The sequence below is a fragment of the Zonotrichia albicollis genome, chromosome 7 (genome assembly GCF_047830755.1).
Source record: "Zonotrichia albicollis isolate bZonAlb1 chromosome 7, bZonAlb1.hap1, whole genome shotgun sequence".
NCBI lineage: Eukaryota > Metazoa > Chordata > Aves > Passeriformes > Passerellidae > Zonotrichia > Zonotrichia albicollis.
Genome location: NC_133825.1, coordinates 24,683,666 through 24,706,513, shown reverse-complemented (window position 1 = coordinate 24,706,513; position 22,848 = coordinate 24,683,666). Strand labels below are relative to the sequence as shown.

The window sequence follows — 22,848 nt, the reverse complement described above, 5'->3', positions numbered from 1 at the left end:
ATTCCTGTGACATTAATGACTTCTGTCTCACATACCAACAGGAAAGAAAGCTCCAAGAAATTAGTCCGAGCTGATTCAGTGAGCGAGCTTCCTGCTCCACGGAGACTGAGATGGAAGTGTTCCCCTGATATTCAGACACATTTGGCATCAGCAGCAGAAAAACTCCAAAGGTAGAACAGATGCCTCATCTTTCTCAGCCATGACTGCAAGCTGGGAACTACCCAGCACAATTCATGGGCTCCCTCCCTGGGGGCCTCCTGCCTTCCTGCTCCTTCTCTTCTTACCAAACTGCACACACCTAGCATCTCCGGGCAGGATAGGACCCTTATGGGCTGGAGCTACTTGTCTGTATTCAGGAATTGCATTACCATTTTTTTCCTTCCATGTAAATATTAGGGACTCTAAAACCACTGGAAAAACAGCTTGACCATGTTTGCACAGGATGCAAACAATGCGGGTCCTCTGTTTTTGTGTCTTATGGGTTTGAGCTGACCAATCTGAAGCCAGGGCAATAGGGGTACATATAGAGGACAGTAGAATACAACTGGTTTGAATAAACAATTTGAATTTAGGAACATAATTTGTTTACATTCATATTATTCCTACAAAGTCTAGTTTTTCTCACTCTGTTTCCAGGCTGTCAAAGATTTGCATGATCTTTGGGGGTGGGGGGGCAGCAATCAGAATTCTTTCTCAACATTCAGGCCTGTGATGTCTTTTTAGAGAATTAACACATTGTCTGCACGATCAGCTGTAAGCATGTCCAGTGTGGTCACATTAGATCTCAAGGTGTCTAGAAAGATACATATGAGTGAGAACATTCAGGATGCAGAATAACTCCTTGGTGCTTTTAAATAAAGGCAGTAGTCCTCTAAATTGAATCTTGCATGGAGCTTAGGGCCTTCATCAGGTCCTAAATTGTGACCCAATTGTAACACCAGTAAATCTCTCAGAAATTTGTGAAGAACAAAGGAGACCCTTGCTTAGGCTTCAGGGATGGAAACACTAAAGTTGCTGGATTTTTGGTTTTTTTGTTTGTTTGTTTTAAAAAAAAGATACCCTACTCAAACGAACAGACTTGAGTGCTACAGTTATGGCTGCAGATAACAAGCCTGGTGTAGAATCTGTATCAATAAAAGTTACTGACTGGGAATAAGTTACCAAAGGCCAGGACTGTCTGCAGAGCAGGAGACCACTCACCTCTAAGAGGGTACTGGCAGGAAAAGATCTCTGGGTTTTATTTGCAAACAGAAATGAGACAGAATATGGTTTAGTGGCAAACAAGGTAGGGTAGGTTAATGGTAAGACTTGATGATCTAAGAGTTCTTTTCCAACTTTAACAATTCTATGAGATTTTTACATCTACCCCAGCAGTAACTGCCTTTTTGCTTTTTTTTCAGGGCAGTGGAAAATCTGGACTTTATAGCCTACAAGTTTGAGCACTATGGAAAGGAATTTATTAAGAAACAGAAGTTTAGCCCAGATGCCTACATCCAAGTAGCACTTCAGCTGGCATTCTACAGGTAAGGTTAGTTCAATGCAGAGGAACAAGGTACACAAGGTAGTGGGGTTTTATACAGAGAGTCCATTTTTTCCTCAAGATTCAAACAAATGCCTCCTGCATGAAAATGAGTGATCTTGCCTAATGACTGCAGGGCAGAAAGGATAGAAACTGATACCTGGTTCTGGGAGAGAGTACTCCTTTTCTTCACTCCCTTTCCCTCTTCTTGCTCTGCCTTCCCATCCCTGTGTCCCACACATGGCATTCCCAGCCAGTACCCTCCTGTCGGCTGTCCCTGTGCTTGGCACTGAGAAGGTGAGGGAATATGGCAGGGATGTGTGGAGCAGCAGCAGCTGGGGAGCCCAGCTCCCTGGGGCAGAGGCACCACTGCCTTAACTTGTGGGTAGCTTGGGAGGAACCATGGCAGTAACCACACGTGCATCTCTGGCACAGGCTGAAAAAATCCCCTACAGCACTGCGCATCAGACTGGAGTTCCTACACAGAACAGTAACTACTGCTGTTCCTTTCTTCACAAGCATCCCAAGATTTAATAGAATCCCCTAAATTCCATGGTCTTATCAAAGTTAAAAGCTCCTTTCTATCCCCTATTTGCCATAAAAACCTTAGGGAACAGTTGTGTTCTGAGACCACCTGCTTCAACTGAAAGACAGTCTGTCTCCTGAAGCAAAGAGTAGTATCTGTATACCTGGACCCAAATTAAATTATAATCTTCATAATCTGTTCTAATTGCTCTGAGGGTTTTCATTCCAGCTCACAAAAAAACACCGTATTCCCCTTTTGGTTTTCTTCTTTTCATTCACGCACTTGGTGCATTTTCTCTTGTTTTAAATAAAACATATTTCAAGCCCATAAGTAAATGATTAATTACACAATTATTTTATGATGCAGTACAAATAAAACATTCCTTGAGATCTTTCAGTAAATTTTTGGTTTACTAGCCTTGTTTTTACACAACAAGTCATTTTTTACTGGCAATGCATAACTAAACCATATACAGCTGTATGCAGCTCTTCATATTAGAGACAAGTGGGCATCCATCTTTTTAAAGTTTCTTACAGCATTCTATCACAACATTAAGATGAATACCATGCAAGAAATAAAAGTGCGGGCTGTAACTATAAAATGTACCAAGCCTATATTTCTCTTAGTCTTTATGACTCTGAAAATAACCATTCTTTGTTTTTCTGCCTTCACTGTCCCAGGTGCCACAGGAGGCTTGCCCCAACTTATGAAAGCGCGTCCCTGCGCCGCTTTGACGAGGGCCGGGTTGAGAATATCAGGTCTGCTACCTCGGAAGCATTGGCTTTTGTCAAAGCAATGGCAGGTGACAAGGCAGCTGTGTCGGTAAGTTGGGCTGGCTCCCTCTGTCCTCTCTGCCAAAACACCAAGGAAATAACGTATTCATGGTCCCCTGTCTCTCACTTTTAAACTTTTAACTGAGAACATAAAGGCGTAGGGCAGGGTAGCAAAGATTACAGGATTTTACTTTTTGTACAGACCAACCATTAAGCTAAATATAAAAATTCCCTTTCTTTTATTTAAGCATCCAAAAGATTCAGAGGTACCTAAATGTGACATTATAAGAAACATTATATCTGATTTTAGATTTAGTACTGTCTTATGAATGTTCAATCATAAGATCCAAATTCAGTTCCCTGGAGACATCTAGGCTGAGCATGCAAAGCTCAAGATCATTAAACTGCCACACCAGGGGAATTCCTGGCAGGTTCCCTGCAGTGGTTAGTTCTGCTGCAGCCTATAATACGTGATGTAATTCCCATGCTTTCATTTCTGGATATGTGGATATGTTCTGGCTGATCTTTTTTGTTTTAAAGAGATGTTTCTACCAAATAGACTAAGTCTTACAGAATCGTCAAGGGAGCTCAACCTTAATGATGAAAAGCTTCATCAAGCTAATCAAACAACTCTCCAAACTGTCTTGATATCATACTGCAAAAAGAAAAATTTCAATTGCCTTTCTTTGGGCCACCACCATCTGTTTGCCAGAAGCATGAGCACTGTACAGAGTAGATGGGGAGGCAAAGAGGTGCAGCTGGGAGCAGAGCTGCACAAACAGCCCTGTGCACTGTCCTGCCCACCATCCCTGGAGAGCCTCCCGCAATGTCTCTGCGCCACTTCCACCCACTGCACTGCGCTGCCGTACAGGGAATTTCCAGGTGGCTGTTCAGATACAAAATGCTGCCACAATACATTTTATTTTTCCCAGTAAGCCCATTCCACTGGCAACAGCCCACATGGCTGTTCTTTAGAATTTAGCTTAAGTAAATGGCTAGAAGCATTTCTGGGCTATAGATTAGGTGTAAATTAATGAAAAATTATAAAGCAAGATCTAATGTCCCAAAGGATTATGAAAATTTCCCCAGATAAGTCTCCTCTTCATCCACAGTTTATTCAATTTCCTTAATGTTATTATATCCAGAACTTAGCTCCTGATGGACAAAGTTCAAGTAAGTCCCATGGTAAAATAACTCAAAAAACCTGAAGCAACTCCCTCTGTTGGGTGGGTAGTTCATGGCAGACTATGACCATACTGTTGCACGTAATAGTGACTGCACACAGTAGGCAAGAAGAGGCTGTTTTTTATTTCCTACCAGTGTCCTGTCAGACAAGATGGTTCTCAATCACATTTCATCAGAAGTTCCTGTTTTCTGTGCACTTTCCTCTCCCCACCTGGGCACTCAGCATAGTCCCAGCCCATGCTGTGGCACACTGACTGTGCTGCTCGCAGGAGCCAGCATGCTCCCACCACGTTGTTTCAATAGATCTTTCTAGCTCCTTGGAATGATCTTTCTTTCTGCCTTCTTCCAACACTTACTGACTCCTGCTGCTCTCCCAGAGCTTCAGCATTTCTCATCTTTTCCCCACCCAAATCTGAGCTCATGCTCCCCTTTCCCAGCCCCCTAAACTGTCCTGTTTTACAAGCTGCAGAATGGCATTTGTGTCTAGATGAAGCTCAGTCTCAGCCCCCATATCTTTCTACTGCATGCCTTGGCCATACAGAATAGGGGGGGGGGGGGAATTCTTTCATTTCCCCTGGAAAACCTGTTATCATGAAGCAAACCAAGCCAGTGATAGTTTTCCTGGCCTCTTCTCCACCAAGAGATACGAAGGACACTTTTATTGGTCTGGGATGGCTCTTTCCAACAGACATTAATAAATCTTTGTTTTGATGTGAACATCTTCATGTTTCCATGCAAAACTACATATATATTAGCATCACAGAAACATTAGAAAATTAATTTAATAAAACCCTATTCCAAGGTGATTTCTTTAGACCTATGCACTGCTCTGAATGTGAGAGGTTAATTCTTTTTTCTGCACGAAGAGATGCACAGCCTGGTGCAAGTAGCCTTGAACTCCCCAAAATATTGTTAGTTAATAGCCATTAATTCAAATCCAATTAAAAAACTTTTTTTTCTTCTGATACAAACAAAAAATTATCCTCAAACGATAGCTTGAACAGTCACCAAAGATAGATTGAGTCAGATTGATTCTTCAGCAGGAGAAATATTTCATGCATTTGACACTTGCTGTAAAAGCAGCAGCCACTGACACTAGGGATTGCTTGAATAGCTGTAAATTAATCAGATTTAAAGACTGCATTTGGTAATTTAATCTGTACAAGGGAACGAAGGCCTAGCTCTAGCCTTGTAAAAAAATACCAGACTTTGTATTTTGAAGGTCCCTGATGGTGACCTTGACTTGCTACTAAAATGAATTCTTTGTTCAAAAGATCATTCATCGTCCATAGGAGCTGAAGGTCCCCTGTTTATCTGGAGACCCACTCATTTCTGCCTGTTTCAGGGTCTCCCAAAGTTGCAGTGTTGGACTTGATGTACAGCAAGGCAACACTTCTTAAGATCATTCCCTTAATATAAAAGGCTGCCATTTGACAGGAGTTAAAATTTACTCGCTTGTTATCTGAAATGTGAGGCATCTGCAGATGCAGCCTTGGAAAGTTCTAGATGCCCTTTCACACATGGGAGTCATTTTTTGACTGGCTAGTAAAATATCAGTAATGGCTTTCATTAATATCACTGTCAATGTCTAGATAAACCATTCTGGAGAAGGGACATTGCCTGTTTTGAAAATACTGAATTACACTAGGCAATTATTTTCCCTACTTCAAACACAGTGACTCTATTGGTAATAACCTACATCCCCAAAATCCATGGAAGGAATACACAAAAGGAACTGCAAACCTTTTTCTTGACTTCAAACAATGCACCACCATGAAACCTGTTCTCCCCTTGCACAATCAGGGGCTGGTGCTGATCAGGACATTGATCCCTGTGGCTTTTCATTTATCAGAGTACTTACACCTGAGCCAATAGCAAAGGACATTTTGGGTGCTTGCTATTTGGCTCTTGGTTAGTTGATGGAAGATGCTGTTTCTTTTAGAGTTGATTCAACAATACATATATTCTGATTACCCCAACAGGATTCTGAGAAGATGCAGAAATTTAAGGATGCAATTGCAGCTCAGACTAATTACTCTGTTCTGGTGAGTAAAACACTCTCTGTCTGAATAAGAACTAGTCAGCTTTTTCAAGAAAAGTATGAAGACAGTCATTAGCTATTTAAACACCAGAAAAAATTAGGCATCTCCAAACAGGAAAGTATCTGCTATGTCTCACATAGGAACACTTCTAATGGCCCAAATAGCCATATTCAACTAACCTCAACTTACAAAAAACTAAGCCTAATACTAACCATCTATGCATTTTCTTACATTTCTCTTCACTAGATGGTAGAGGTCCCTATCTGGAACCTGATCCTCAGATGGACTGGTATTCTGGAACATGTATTCTCATATTCCAAACTGCCATTTCTAATAAAGGTCATTAACAATGAGGGGGTGATTATATTAAGTTTTCTTTTAAAGACCTGAATGCAGTGTCTAATAAAAGGCAGAGATGCCCTCCAGTGAAGAAATCAGTTTAATATCACATACAACTCATTTTCTGTTGATTAAAAATGAGACAATTCAATCTGGGTAATGCTTTACGTCCCACTGTGCCAAGAGAAAGCACAGACTTGTTCTATAAACAACTTAGTCATACCACTAACGAAATTAATAAATATTAATAACCAGCTATGATAAGTGAATTTGTTGCCCATGGTTTTGACTCAGACCATTGCCTACAAACCCATATTTTTGATGACTCTTTGCATGTTCATAATATTCAAGAAATCATTCACCTTCAGAGGTGGTTTTAAAGGTATATTCTGAGCACCAAAGAGGCAAATTGTTGTTTTCAGGCTGGACTGTGAAACAGAAGAAGCAGGGAAGAAAAAGAGTTCTGTGTTTCAAGCCTTGTGCTGAGAACCTACATCTCAGAAGCTGAGACTTTACATGTTCTGTAAACCAAAGCCAAGTCTTAATTCAGGGCAGCTGCCTCCCCTGAACCATCTTAGGGTAACCTCATGATGAGCACAACACACTGAAAGTCTACTGGGTCACAACCAATGGAATTTTGGTGCAACAGCTCTCAAAAAAACACAAAAACAAAACCAAACCAAAACAAATAAACAAAAAACCCCAAAACAAAACAAACAAAAAAAAAAAAAAAGAGAGAGAAAGGGAAAAAAGAAACAGAAACTGTTATAAAATTCAGCCTCCAGTGTAGCTCATGGGAAAATATTAAAACTTCCATTGGAAAAATAATTTATCTCTAAATTTAAAAAGCTCTCCAGGTATTTCTACTTACTAAGCTCCCCTCCTTTCTCAGAATAGCAGAATTTAACCTTTGGGGGTTTCAACTCTGAGTAAGACTTAGATGGTCTGACTAAATTGTGTATAACAGACTGAAATGTAATAGCTCCTAAGAAAACAAAAAAAAAATCCACTTCATAAAACAAAAAGCAATTTAATGATTTTATTTCCCCTTGTTAAGGCTTAGTAGTAGCATTGCTATCTTAAAAGCGGAGCTCTAAAATTCAATTTAGCCCAGTTTTTTCCTATGCGTTGACTCACAGTTTATTTCGTTAGCCTGTCTCAGCCTCTCTTCAGACATGACATTGATCTATGTTGCAAAAATGTCATTGCTAACAGCCTTATAAATCTTGTGTGATAGCAAAATATTTCCTTTGATTATCAAGTCAGTTTCCCTGTATGGGAAAAAAACCATAAGCACTGCACTGATGTATGCTACCTTTTTGCAAGCATCCTTCCTCTGTCTGGGCTGATGAACAAATAGCTCCTTTACCAATGGGTGCTTAGATCTTAATAAGCTAAACTGGGCTATGCACTCCCAATCCCCTGTTTCAGGCACTTAGCATTGGTTAAAATTATTCTTCTCATAAGAGAAGAATAAACTTGCTCTTTTAATTCATATTTTTTAATCCTTAAGAGGAAAACCAAGCTCATGCTCTTTTTTGAATCCTGATTTCTCTCAGGCTGTTTGTTCCCGTTGTTACAAGGGTTGTGCCACAGGGATGTCAGCTCTGCTCTCAGGGCAGTACAATGTCCCTAGTTCAGCATTCCCTTCCTACATGACTTCAGCCTGGGCCACAGAAGAGCTACAGCTCAGTCCACAAAATCAGTGCTTTCACCAGCAAGAACAAAACTGGACTGAAGGATTTTGAACACATTTATCTGAGGCAATTCCTGCCCGGTTGGACCAAATTTTGATTTGTTTTCGTAAAGAAACAAAGCTCTGTAACTATCCTGTCTGCCAAGCCCCCAGTGCTGAATTTTTATCCCATTAGCCATCTTCAATCACATTTACTGTAGGGCAAAGCTCTTAAAGCTAATAAATGCCTTAAGTCTAGAGCATTTGGTAGCTGGACAGAGCAGAGATCTGAGCATAGGTAGCTGATGGCAGGGACTCACTGCAGGCTCAGCAGCAGCTCCTGTGAGCTGCCACCACTGTCTAACAGTCCCTAAATCCAGTTTTCTCAAGCAGTGGGGTTTGCTCATTGATCTGTGACAGGTCACTGGCAAATCTATCTGTTATTCTGTTCAGCCTGTTGCAGACACCTATCAGATCCTTGGATCTACATTCTTTGGAATGACATATGCTTTAACTGCCGGAGGGAGATGCAGGCAGCGAGGTGATGAAAGACTTGTTCCAGTCTGGAGGTGTTTTGGAGGCCTCCACACTGAAACATAACCCAAATGACACAGAAAATTCCAAAACATGCTGAGAAATTTCTGCTGTCCCATATGCTCCCCTCAGCATCTTTAGAAGCCCAGCCCATGATACTCAGCTCTGAGAGGCAATGGACACACAGATAACATCAGCACATAAAACACATCAAGACTGTCTCCTTCCTAATTTGTAAATCTTCAAAGCACCATATGAATTCCTAGTTACTGGTGTTCAGCAAAGTACATTCTCAGAGAAATAACTGAACATTATAGGCTTTACATCACTCAAACCAAGTTCATCAGCTCTGACCAGAGCACTAGGCAGCAATGGTCCAAATGCCTCCAAACTCAGTTAAATGCTATTGTCTTACCACAGGCTGTCACTGGAATGGCAATAGACAATCACCTGCTAGGGCTCAGAGAGGTGGCACGGGAGCACCTCAAGGAGCTGCCAGAGATATTTACAGATGAGACTTATCTGACCAGCAATCGATTCATCCTTTCAACCAGCCAGGTGAGTGTCTTCTGTTCACTGGTCTTGCCAAGCAAAGCATAATTAAATTGTGTTCTGCCAGACCTTGTTGCTCACAATGAAAATAATGTAAAAAAGGCAAGCAAACAAAAGCAGTATCATCAAGAAGTCCAGAAATTCCTCCATATGTTCAATCCTGTTTTGGTTCATCAGCACAGTAAATACTGACCACAGTTATCACTTCAAAGGCAACATTGCAAAGTCCTTTGCAGAAGTTTTGGAAATGCACACAAACTAGTAAAATTCACTTGAGGGCTCAGTTTCCAAACTACATATACTCCCATTCCCCTTCTTTTCTGCCTTGCCCTAAGATAACAGCTCCAGTGACAGTATGGCCACAAACCACAAGGGCTGCCACTGAGAAACAGAAAGCCAAGAGCCACAGGAAATTTTACTCTTAAAAGTCACTTTGTGTAAGATCTTTGAGAGCCTTCTATAGGACAGCAACCCACACAGACATGCAACCAAAGACATACAGACATTTACAGATTTACAGTTATTTGCACATACAAAGGTATTCTAAGAGTCAATATTTCCTACACTTAATGTTCTGAATAAGGAAGCAACTTTACATCATATAGCCTAAAAATTAAATGTTTCATTGCATGTAGTATTAATGAAAAAAGAAATCTCTGTAGTCCTAATGAAAAAAGAAATCCATGTAGGAATTCATTAACTGAAACATTAACCCAACTGCAACAGATTGGGACTATGCAACAAAAGAGACTTACAATATCATGCTACAGCATAAAACCTTAATAAGTAATTTGATCTTGTCATAATGTTTGTAGGCTTTCAGACATGAGTGAATGTAACCAACATGCTACTACATAAATTCTCCAAGAAACTATCCATGAGCAAAGAGTGCTTCTGAATAGCTTTATGGCCTTCGGCTGTTGCACAGCAAATTCATCTGACAATTCTATGGCTCTATTAGCAGGACTAATGGCCTGTTCTGCACCATTAAAAAGGCAAATGTTGTTTGAGAAGGCCCATGAACACAAAGTCTGAAACATATAGATTTCTAACACCTTTTATTTTCTGCAGAAGAAAGTGTTTCACTGCCATATTATGCCATGATTAAACTGGGGTGTAATAGAATGCCTAGTTGCATTGAAGTATTTTATGCAGCATCAAAATTATAAACTATCATTGGAATTGGACAGTGCTAATTTCTCTAATTTAATGCAGTCTTCACATTACAAATTTAACATAACCTTAAGAAATTAAAAACCTTAAAGAAGTTTTACATATCCATTTTATGTACAAGGATTACATAAAATTCCTATCAGTAACAAATCTTCTAACTTTCAAATACCTATATAAATTCAGCAAAGAAATGCATTATAGCCACCTCAAATTACAGCAGTTTTTAAACCATAGCAAAGAAACAGAGCAACAAGATTTATACTGAGATCAGCTTTTGCTTTCCAAGGTAAATCATCTCCAGGTCTGGACTTCTGAAGACAGTGCTACTCCACAAGGCTGGATTCACCACATTACCAGAATTTGTAGCATTTTTTTCTCTTTTTCCTAATTCCTAAGCAGCTGATTTTAGGTGCCCTGATTAATCAGTGATGACTCTTTCCCTTCTCCCTGCAACCAGGTTCCTACTACCATGGAAATGTTCTGCTGCTATGGGCCTGTGGTGCCCAATGGGTATGGGGCATGTTATAACCCTCAGCCAGAGCATTTATTATTCTGCATCTCAAGCTTTAAGGAATGTAAGGAAACCTCTTCAGGCATGTTTGCAAAAGCTGTGGAAGAAAGTCTCCTATCAATGAGAGATCTGTGCAGCAAATGCACTTGCACTCCAGCAAAGCCACCTGCTAAACAAGATGCAGCCACCCAGCTGCAGAGTGACCACCAGCGTTAAGAGGCTGTGGGAATTACTCTCCTGAATCCACTCCAGGAAGAAACACAACATAGCTGTTCACAGGCAAGATAATACTAGTAACATAATAGTGTAGAACCAAAGTGTCATTTGTTTCTCATTGTTGCCAACATTTATAGCTCTGTGTACTAAATCTACCATTTCCTGCTTACGACTCAGCAAAAAAGATTTGGTCTCACTGGCTGAAATGAAGGAGGAAGTCATAAAAGTATGTGTTGTACTACCATTTCTAACCATAATTACTTGTGCCATTTTATCACCTAAAAAATTGAGTCAGTTATATGCATATGACATAAATTAAATACTAAGGAACACCAATTAATATCCCCTGCAAGTAGCTCTAAAATATTCACATCTACTACAAGATTTGCATGTAAAGAAAAAAAGAAAATTTCCCCTATTGGGAATTTTGAGAGTAACACTGTAAATAATAGGCTGATGCCATTATATTCTGAACTTTTGCATGAAGAGTATTTAATACCACCAGTCTATTTACTATATAAGAAAAACTGATTATTTTTTAAAGAGTGGCCCCTGTGCATTTCCACAGAGTTTAGGAACATAACACAAGTGTTTGCATGTTTTCCCCAATTTGAAAATGCTGCAGAAATAATTTAGCTTTTATTCTGGTTTGCACTGGTCTCAAGCACAGTCCTGTTCTGAAAGCAGCATATTGGAGACATGACCCATCACAGAGGACTGGGAGAATTTTGTCCCTGATACATTGACTTAATTATTTCTTTCTTTCAGTGAGTAAAATCCAGCCTGACAGAGTGGCAAAGCACAAAACATAAGTACTATTCAATCCTACTTAAGATCTTTTCTGTTTGCATTGGAATTAGTTTAGTCACTGTGACTGGCAGGAGGGTGAATACAACCACAAAAAATCAAAGAGCAATAATTAGAATGAAGAGATAAATTTGCAATATCAGGAAGTTTTCAGCTTAGGGTTATAAATACCAGTACTGGTACTCATATCAGCTTTGGTCATCCCACTTGGAGGGATTTATATTTTATATTTTTAAATAGCAGATGTAGGGTATCATATTCTGCAATAGTCAGTAAATTCAACCAGTAAAGTGGTAATATATAGTGTCTGGTAACTCCCATTTTATGTGAATGTTATCCTGAGGTTTTTCTAATTATCTTTTTCATTCCCTATAAATCCTTCCAGGGACTTATATTTCCAGTTACTTTCTGGTGAGGTCAAATATGCTGCCTTTCTTAGAGGTGTTCAGTATCATTGTTAGAACACAACTTACTCACTCACTGAAGACACTCAATTCCCAACTCCAGCGCAGATCCCGTGCTGCACAAGCTGGAACACACTTGAGGCCTGCCCAGGGATTCCTTCCTTGCCTGTGGAGAGTGATGCTCTCTCTCCTTTTGAACACCAAACAATCACATGTTTAAGCACTCTGAAGCCTAAAAGCAGAATGGATTTATTGCAATAACCTAGAGACACAGATATGTTTCTATTTAAGAGCTCTAGACACAAATTCAGGAGATTCTATATGCCCATGATTATTTTACTGCCTCTTTGGAGGTGCATACATGCACTTAAGCAGTCTGCTGGATAAAGGATATCCCCAACCCCACATATGAAAGCACAGTGGGCCTGATAATCAATTAGAAGTAGCTATGTTGAAGTAAATCAACTGTGATGACTTGCAGACATTAAGAGCTAGGCTAACTCTTTTAAAGGTATTATATTTCACTGAAAAACATGTATGTTTTATTACTCTGTGAGCTGTTGCTGAAATCAAAGATGAAATCTGGTTTTAGATTACATAAATTATATATAGCATAAAAGCTGCCCCGAAGTTATCATAGAATGGCTTAGGTTGGAAGGGATCTTCAAGATCATCTTGTTCCCACTTCCCTGCCATGGGCAGGGACACTTTCCACCAGACCATGTTGCTCCAAGCCCCATCCAGCCTGGCCTTGAAAACTTCCAGGGATGGGACATCCACAACTTCTCTGGGCAATCTGCTCCAGTGCCTCACTGCTCTCACAGTAAAGAGCTTCCTCCTAACATCTAATCTAAGTTAAAAGTACATAGATTTAAAGTGCACCTTAAAAATGTAAGATCTAAAAGTGCATAAACAAAACCCAAGAAAACTATTGCTGACACCAAAATTTTGCTAAAAGAATATATGGTTCAAAATAAAGTTTTAAATTTTTCCTATACTAAAATCATGAAAATTTCTTGAGAATATTCCCAGTAATTTTTCATTGCATCATTTCACTACAAAAGCATTCTGCATTTCTAACATAAATGTAGCACTACATATTCGTTGTTGAATTATTTGTTTAAAATTGTAGTCAAATTTTAAGTGTATAAAAATACTGTGAATAGTTATTTGATAATTTATTAATTTTCTTAAAATTAAATATATACTTTATTTTGTAATCCTAGCTACATAAGTACAGATAGTTATTTGCAAATATTACCTGTTTCTCATTTTACTTTTTTGTCTGGAATCTTAACAGTAGCTCACTGTGCTCAACACAGCCACTGAGAACTCAGGAAGCTTCTACACCCACACCTGATACTTTATACCAATTTATCAGTAAGAGCCCCTTAGTTGTCTACAGCTGCTGTAACAGGTGTTTTGCATTCTCCAGCTCTGGAAACTGCTGGTGGTGGAAAATACTGACAATATATTTTTACTTGAGGACCAGTGATCATACTTCCTATTTATTTGGCGAACCACTCTGTACCTGTATCTTACTGATCTGGTTTTACTGTTCAGCCTAAGTGTCTGAAGGGAGCAGCTTTGATGGCCTCAGTCCCTGCAGAGAAGTCTTTTGTGTACATGGTCTACCTTTGCCACTACCTGTGCTAAAAGCACCAACTGCAAGGTACCTGACTTTGTGCAGGAAGCTTCAGGCTCAGTTCAGGTCTGTTTAAATTGGAGGGTTCTGGTTAAATTACAGATGGATAAAAATTCACAGGCATTACAAACTTCTCTGACAGCAGGAGCTTCACAAGGGACTGTACTGCTTCTCAGTTAAGACAATTCCCTACACCTGTGTGGTGTGATCTCATGCTGTATTTATCAAGGATTTCAGGAAATGGGTTTTCTTAAGTTCTGATTTAAAATTATTTATGTTATGCAGATGAAGTTATTTTATGAAGTTTAAAAATACACATCTTTATGCACTTATGGAAACCAAACATATTTCTAACATGTTTCTAACCACAATACTGTGGAATAGGTTGTTCAGTATAAAAAGAGAGAAAATTTTGATTGACAAACTAGGTGTAATTACATTAATGTAACAAGTGACTATGATTTAATAAGCCTCTTGGAAGGACCCGGGGTACACAACCCCCGGCCAAGAGAACTTTCAGAAGGTAATTGTTGCACTCTCCCCGTGGGTGTACACCAATGTATACGTAGTGCTGGGGTGCAGAAATTAAAAAGCAAAATTTTTAATGAAATTCCGTGTTCACAGTGATCAAAAGTAAAAGACGTTCGGTTTCAAGACAGGGGTGTTTCAAGGGTGTAAGAGCCCGACCTCGCTCCTTTGACAGGAGTGCTGCTAGAGCCCCTGTGCCACGGGTAATTTGGCAGGACACGGCTGTGCCAACACAGCGTGAGTTGCAGAAGACAGAGAAATATTTTAGTGATACTTTTATTTTTATAAAAAAGTATATATTTATGACAAATGTAAATGTGTATTTATAGCACATGTTGTTGCTGTTATGTTTTGTCTCTACTGAAATATATTTATCTGTCTATATGTACGCCCTGAAGTGTACGCTGGTAACGCGCATTCAGCTCGTTCGCGGACGGAGCTCCGCACCGCAAATAAAAGCTATCAGAGGAAAGACCTTGTCGCCTTTTTGTGCCTTCAGCCCCGGCCCCTCGAAGCCTCAGGGGGAGGGAACCGGAGCCGGGACCGCACCGCCCGCGGCTCCCGTGCCCCGTCCCGCCCGGGGGGGGCTCCGGGGGCTCCGGGATCTCCGGCCGGTCCCGGCCTGCCCTGCCCGGGAGGCGGCGCGGGCTCCCGACGTGCGGTCGGGCAGGATCACGTGTCGGGCGGGACTCGCAAGGGGCAGCGGCTCCTGGCCCGGCACGGAGCACCCCCAGCCCTCCCGGCATTTACAAATTACCTCCCAACAATTTACATGTGTCCGAGAGCGTTGTCCAAACGCTCCTTCAGCTCTGCCAGGCTGCTGCCATGACCACTGTTCTGGGGAGACTGTTGCAGTGCCCAGCCACCCTCTGGCTGAGGAGCCTTTTCCCGATACCCAGTTTCAGTCTCCTCGGGGAAGCTTCAGGCCGTTCCCTCGGGTCCCTGCTCAGATTCTCCGAGGCCGCTCCGTACCGGAGGCTCTCGGTGTTGCAAGGCTGGAAGGGGCTCCAGCAGCTGTGCCACGTGTGAGACAGGGGAAAGGGCTGCTGCTCAAACACGCCTCAGAAAGCACAAACACCTCCATCTTTTGTGTTTGCTAGAATAAGCTTGCATTACAGCGTGCATATATTTTCCAGTTACACAAACCTCATTAAAACACAGACTGAAATAAACACGTAAACCAATGATGGAAACATTTAAACCCAAATGTAGTTGTAAAGTGAAGTCCTTGGGAATAGTTACATTGGCTGCTCGCAGCTCAGCTGTTATTTCAGCAGCCAGCACCAGGCAGGCACAGCAGGTACCCCCAGGCTGGGGTGCCACGGTTTGGGGCAGAGCTGCTCCGATCGATCTCCCACACGGGCAGCTGAGGGACCGAGCCAGCTGTGCGGCTCGGGGCACCGCTGCAGGGCTGGAAATGGCTCCCCGGCAGCTCTGACACAAGAGCGGTGCCTGGGGCTTCACAGAGTTTGCAGGTGCTGCAGAACTTCACTACCCATACCTAAAGTTGCACTGATGGATAGCACACAGAGAAGCATTGTAGCTATTTTTTTCTCATTCGTCTCATTAAGGACTGGTGTAGTCTATTTCCTGTTTATGAGGGAATGAGCAACACTTTTCCTCTTCTCCAATGCTCTCCAGCTGTAATAATAACCATTTCTGCCTAGCAAAATCCATCTAAGGTTTCAAGACAAGTCAAATTGCATGCATGTGATCTCAAATATTCCAAGAAGTACAGTTTTGTGAATTTAAAGGCTTTAGATAACATAGAAGTACCCCAAAAAAGAGAAAATAATAAACTAAGTATCAGACAAAAACCTATTTGCTTGACACTGAAAATTTACAAAAAGCATTAGTCAATGCAATAAGTGGGATACTAGCAACTCATTCCATTTTTTCTCACTGGGGTTGGTAGATCATTGCAATGTACCTGTCATGGCCCTAACCTGGGGAAAATAACCCGTGGGCTTTTAATTTAGAGCCCACAGTATAGAGATGTCATCTCTCTCACCCATTTTATAAGTGTGAATTAATTGTCTGAGATTACCATCAAAGCTTCCTAGAAAGCAATGAGAGCTGTCTGATGAGAATGGCAAAACAGCAGCAGAAGCTGAAAGCATGATACTTTATAAGCACTCTTTCCACAGCCACTTCTGCTACTTTTTCAGTAAGCTGAATTTACATACTGCCAACAGCCCTCACAGGTGGATGCAGTTAGGTTAAATGTTTGAGAAATGCTGACCCTTGCAAGTCACACAGCTACAGTGGACTAGGACAGAGGAAACACCTCCACCTGCCAGAATAACTGAGGTGTCAGTACAGCCTTAACACAGCTGATAGAAACCTGGAAAGGTGAGACCCTGAATGTTTGACTGTACAGAAATTTGCTTCTGCCTTGTAAAACAACTCAATAGGAAGTGATGAATGAAAACAAATTCAAATTTGGGGAGTGCCCAGGCAAGTACTTGGCATTTCTGTGTTCTTATTTCCCCAGTTCTGATTAATGTAACGTTATACAATCTACCATAATAAATCTGAAAAGCACCTAATTCAACTAAAAAAATATGCGGATCAAGAGATTATTTGGTCCATTCTGATTTGATTCTCAGCTTCACAAAAATCTCAAGTGTTTAATATCCTGAGAAATTACTCTTTCAGTAGAAGAAAGGTGAATTATGCATCAATGAACAATTGGGTTATCAAGGTTGTTCACTTAATGTTCCAGCTGTTCTATAACACCATCTTAATGCTAACGGGAGAATTCTTTCAATTTAGTCTTATTCTGTGGTACTTACACATAAATGCATTTTGTTTCTTACAGCTGCTCTGCCAGTTAATAGCAAATACAAGTACAAAATTAATTTCTTGCCTTTTACCCCTAGACCTAGAAATGACAGAGGCTGGAGGCTTCATTCAAAGGAGATCATTAATGTAATAACAGTGAAGATGGAGATTAAAGCTGATAGGCTTTGTGGGGAGTTTTGTACAGCACTTAACTACATTAACACTGGGTTTTTCTCATCCTCATAAGTGCTAGAACTTAGATATACTCAAAATTCACTGGGAACCAAGCAAATACAGTACTGGCCACTGCTTCTTTGCCCTTTTCCAGTTGACCTGAAGGCAGAAGGACATCACTTTATTCTGGAAGTGGTAACAAACTGGAATGCTGTAGGTCTGGTGATTGACTGGGATATTGTATTTCATTGCAACATCTATGGCCTGGATTTTGGTAACTCCTGAATTTTATTATTTGCAGTTTCTCCAAAAGCACCTGCATTTTGAAATGAGCACTTCCTAAGGCATAAACAGTCCAGGTTCTATCAAGATTTACACTTTTAAGCTCTGTACTGCTTTATATTCAAGGCAGTTTGAAAGGAACAGTCAGGAAGAGAGAATGGCTTGGGAGTTCAGGCCATGCTTGGGAGAGCTCTGTCTGGGGCCATCCCACATGCACCAGCCCACTGCCACAAGAAAACCTGCTAGGTTTTGGTCCACAGAGGTATCAGGGCTTCCCTCTGCTTTCAAAATAAGAATTTTTATTTTTTGCTTGAGTTGAGTCCATCTCAGATTACAGAATTAACCACAGCAGAGCCAAACTGGGTCCAAGTACTGTGAGGGAGAGCACAAAGGGCTATATGTGTTGGGGTAAGAAGTAGAAATGTAAAAGGTAAATACATTACGTGCATATATTTTGTGAGTTGCAGTTTTCTCCTTTAGGAGGTGATGGCAAGATAGATCCACTTTGTGAAGAAGCCAGAAAAGCAGCGTTAAATGCTTAACAATTTACAGGGACAATTCCCCTTTAATCCTGGGTTTCTGTCAGGCAGTTTACTTGCATCACAGAGATTGGTTCTTTGCAGTTCTAGGTCTCTTAATGAAGGGGATAATCTTGTTACACTCCCATGTCAACCAAATAAGAATAGAACACCTTTTCTAGAAACAGTTTTATGTCGAATGTTTTACTATCCTGAATATTGCAAATTCAGGTAGAACTGACTTGTATGGCATTTTAATAATTTAAATTAAAAGACTGAAACTCTGGAAATTTTTAATTCTTTCAACTTTATAAGGTTTCTTATGTCAAAGATACTTTCAAAGTCATTATTAGCTGATAATATGTCTTTTTACAGTTATGCAGGTTTATAGTTCAGTTTTTCTCTTGGCCACAAATATCTCAGAGAACATTTGTGCATCACTGGGGAGCCCAAAAGGAGAGAGAAAGAAGTTGGCATACCCATAAGGACAGGATTAAAACTGACTGGGTGTTATCACAGCTGATATTCGATGTACCTCAGAAGTAACTAGAGTATGAAGCTTCTTTTTTGCTCCTTATTTGTCAACAAACATTCAACTTCAATTTTATTTTAAAAACAATTTACATTTAGGTGAGTTCAGCGGTGTGAAAATAATCATATGCCAGAATGCTGGTGCCCTGAGGAACACTCAGTTTGGCCCATGATTAGTTATGAAAGAAGGAATTAGTTAATCTTTGCATCCCAACAAAGGGGGTTGAGCCAAGAAACACAAGGATTTGCTGAGCCCAAAGCTGCAGTTTCCAGCAGGGCTGCAGGAGAGCAGGCTGCCCAGCAAAAAACCAAAACCCAAAGCAAACCTGTCACTGAGTGTCTTCTACCAGCTGAAATCTGCAGGGAGATAGCAAACATTACATTTACAGTAACACTGCTCCAGCACTAAAGTGTGTCAAAATAACACTATCACCATGTCCAGGTGCAGTCCCCTTCCCTCCAGGTGACAGAGGCACTAAACCAATATCCTTTAATAAGAAAAACAATACTCATTGTTAAAGCTGAGCAAAGCAGGAATTGCATTGTTCCTTTAGAAGACTGAAACATTTTTCCTTTCTACCACTCTGACATAACAAGATTAGAAAGTGGGAACATCCAGACGGAGCTGGATTGAGAAGATAATACAGTGAAGCTTGGCGCAGCTGGCCAGGGGCACTTTTTGCAGGAAGCATTCACACAGACAGCAAACTGGGTTTGCTCACCTGCCCTGGGCAGAGGGAGTTTGTTCACACCTTGCTGTCACCCCGAGCCTCCCTGCCCCTACTGAGCAGATTGTCACACCTTGCTGTCACCCTGAGCCTCCCTGCCCCTACTGAGCAGATTGTCCTGCCCACAAAGCAGCTCCAGTGCAGCTCTCAGCAGAGGCAGGGCTTTCTCAAACACACCTACCACATTCATCACTGGGACACCAACAAATGACTTTCTGCTCTGGCAGTAAATTGTTTATTGGCCTCTTAGGTAAATGCAAATTAATTAGACTAAAATAGTTTAAATAATGCTAGTTCTGGGCAGGATTTACTCCCAAAAATAGCAGAATAAACTCTCCAGATCTCTTGAGCATGGAAAGCTGTGAACATCACTGGAAACACAGCAAGCAGATGAGCTCACTAATGTGACTAGTCTTGGGGTAGATTTGTTGGTTTGTTATTTTGTTTGTTGGGTGGGTTAATTTTGCTGTATTTGGTGCCCTCTTTAACATCACTCTGAGGACATTTCTGACATAACTCCAAGTCAGAATAACAGCAGTTTTGTAGGGAGATATAGACCTTAATAAATCAACATGTTTAACTGGAGTAAATACAAACAAGCTTTGAGGAACACAAAGCTGCAGGTTTGAAACAGCAAGCTTTCAAGACAAGCATGGGTTGAGAACAGGTGCTGTGACTTTGCTTTAGAGTAATATTATGAACAAATTGTAAGAGTAAGGCAAAAAATCAGCTGCACCTAAAAGAGATCTCATAGCTCCACATAGAGATCTCAGGCCCCATTACTGTGTTTTTGTCACAGAAGGAAGAAATAAACATAAATTTGCAGTAGCCCTTTCAGTCTGGTACCTGCCCCCAGGCACTACCTGCAGTTAGTTGCCACAGCACTCGCAGGCAGCTGGATATTGAAAGGCACTACAGCAGCCACGTGGACAAAGGCATGTAATTTTTTTATAATGAAATATCCACTTTTTTCCCCTCACTTTTTTCCTCATTTATAAGGGGATTATCTGCCCTGTGGATAATCATGGCCATTCAAAACTGAATTTAGCCTCCAAGTCTTCTCTACAGCAACTTGCAGCCAGACTATTGTGACAAAGTCAAATCAGGAAGAAGAAAGCAGCCGCAGCAAATTATTCCAGTAGTAACACCAACTAAATTGCTGTGCAGCTTTTATGGTTTGACTAATTGTCTCATTAAGGCACATTTCTGATCACTGAAATGGATCTCAAGTATTATTAATCACTGAAAAAACAGTACCACTAAGAGCCTCTCTCCCTCCTATCCCTGGCACTCTTTGCAATGGAAAAGGCTCACAGACTCCTGTTGATTGGAGCCCCACTGCTGCACAGTTGGCAGTCAAACAGTGCTAATGGCACAATAACCCAATAGAACTAAAATAGTTAAGCCTTTCACAGTAACAATCTCTTATAACGTGATTAAACTCCATCATGTGCATTTCCTTGTGTTTTGCAAATGGCTCCAAAAAATCTGACAGTTTTTCCAGTAACTTCTCCATAAGAAGAGGGGAAAAATATATAAAATTCATTAGCTATCATGAAACAAATTTTAAAAACTCGATACATTTTAGAATAATATGAAAACAACTGCAGCAAGCACAGGCTGTGGCACCCAGTCCACTCCCCCTTGCAGAACACACCTCCAAGGTCTGGCCTTGGCTCAGTTATTTGCAGGCCCTTGAGTGAACCTCAGTTTAGGGGCTGGCTTGCCCTGGGCTAGCTCTGTAACTGATGGAGACAGGCACCCCCACACTGCAGCTCAGATCTCTGTGTACAGACTGCAGCAGCTCTGCGCTCCTAATCCAGGTACTTCACTGGTGTTTGGTTTGAAACAATTTTGGGAAAGATGAAGCTTCTTCCTCATATAAGGAGCTCATTTAAAAAGGAGCAAACTGGCATTGTCCAAGACACCCCTGATGGGCTCTCTTCATTCCCAGCAAACAGGAGGACTTTGCTCTTGCCCATCACTCCCAGTGGCTGCACAAGCCATACACTGCAACGGACAGCTCCCCTTACCAGGGGAGGCCTTTGGGTGGTTATCCCATACATTGTCATATTAAAGACAGCAGACACTAAATCTCCAAGCAGCTGATTTTCAGAAGCCTAATGCAAAAGTGGCACAGTTATTGCTGCAAGATGTACAGACTTTCATGGTTGCCAGTTTGATCAAGCAGAAGAAAAGACCTGCAAAGGTCTGGGAGCTCCTCTGTGGAGATGGAAGTGGTACATGGAAAGGAATTACAAAGGTAATCCTCAGTACAGGCTCCTTCAGGTGAGAGACAAGATGCATCACTAATTTAAAATTTATTTGGAATGCAGCCATTGCTTGCTACAGCTCTCAGTTTTGACCAGATTTGCAAGGCAGTTTTAAGAAAAGACAGGGTTGTTCTGCACCAGCACACAGGCACTTTTCAGGCACATCAATATTTGCTCACATATAGGTGAATATGCAAATGGGCCCAGCAATGACCCACCGAAGCTGTATGAAGTACAGAAACATCACAAACAAGTGGGCTTTGTTGTAGGCTTTGGAATTAATTCTGGGGAACAGAACCTGGCTGTGGAGATCTCCTTCCCTTTGGGCTTTGTTACAGAGACAGGTACCACAGAGTTGAAATCTGCATAAATCTGTTGAGCTCCTGAGCTGTGCAATATTATGCTCACTATGACAAATATTATTTGACTGATAAGTCTAATGAGGGACCTGAGGGCTGTGATAAATGAACATGAAATAAAAATGGAAGTAACAAAAATAATCCCATTTCATTTATTCCCTAATTTTTTAACGTACATAAATATCAGAACAGTTAGGCTGAAAAGAAGGAAAAATATTCTTTTTTTTTTCCTGGCAGTCCCTTCAGAAGCTATTTATGAGCAGTCATAAACTGACATGCACACTCAGATATATTTTCCTGAAGCCTGTAGAGTTTTGTCTTAGCAAAAGCTTCAGAATATGTGTGTAAATAAATTAAAGCCTGTCTGGTTTATAATGAGAAGGGTGTATTGTGGTATAAATATTGCAGAGCACATTAAATAAACATGGTCACATATGACCAGGTATCTATGAAATGAGCACATCACAGGAGAAGTTAATTATCTGAGAGTGTAACCAGGAACCGTTTAGAATCACTGGAGATTAAGTTGCTTTATTTCTGTTTATCTTTCCTTCTGAATAGGCAGTAGGTTGTTGCAATGAAGAGTCCCTGAGCAACACAGAGCTTCAGCTCTTCATCAGCTCTAAGATGACAGTGTTGTCAGCACCAGTTTGGAGTCAGGATAAGCCAAACATTTTTCTCAACGTAATTTTGTGCAAAATGGGTTGGCACAAACCAGTATTTTAAGATGTAAAAGTGCAAAAGACTTACAGATACCTTATGGTATGTTC

General features: G+C 40.9%; 1 protein-coding gene across 1 annotated transcript in view; it reads left to right on the top strand.

Annotated features, from left to right (window-relative positions):
• The window catches only part of CHAT (choline O-acetyltransferase), a 38,056-nt gene extending 23,169 nt beyond the window's left edge, over positions 1-14,887 (top strand). The window contains exons 10-15 of the mRNA XM_074544708.1: positions 42-170; positions 1,401-1,523; positions 2,726-2,867; positions 5,986-6,048; positions 9,014-9,151; positions 10,776-14,887. Of these exons, the coding sequence (XP_074400809.1) occupies positions 42-170; positions 1,401-1,523; positions 2,726-2,867; positions 5,986-6,048; positions 9,014-9,151; positions 10,776-11,045 (865 nt within the window). The 3' untranslated portion in view covers positions 11,046-14,887. The remainder of the gene's footprint in view (positions 1-41; positions 171-1,400; positions 1,524-2,725; positions 2,868-5,985; positions 6,049-9,013; positions 9,152-10,775) is intronic.
• Positions 14,888-22,848: the final 7,961 nt, after the last annotated feature.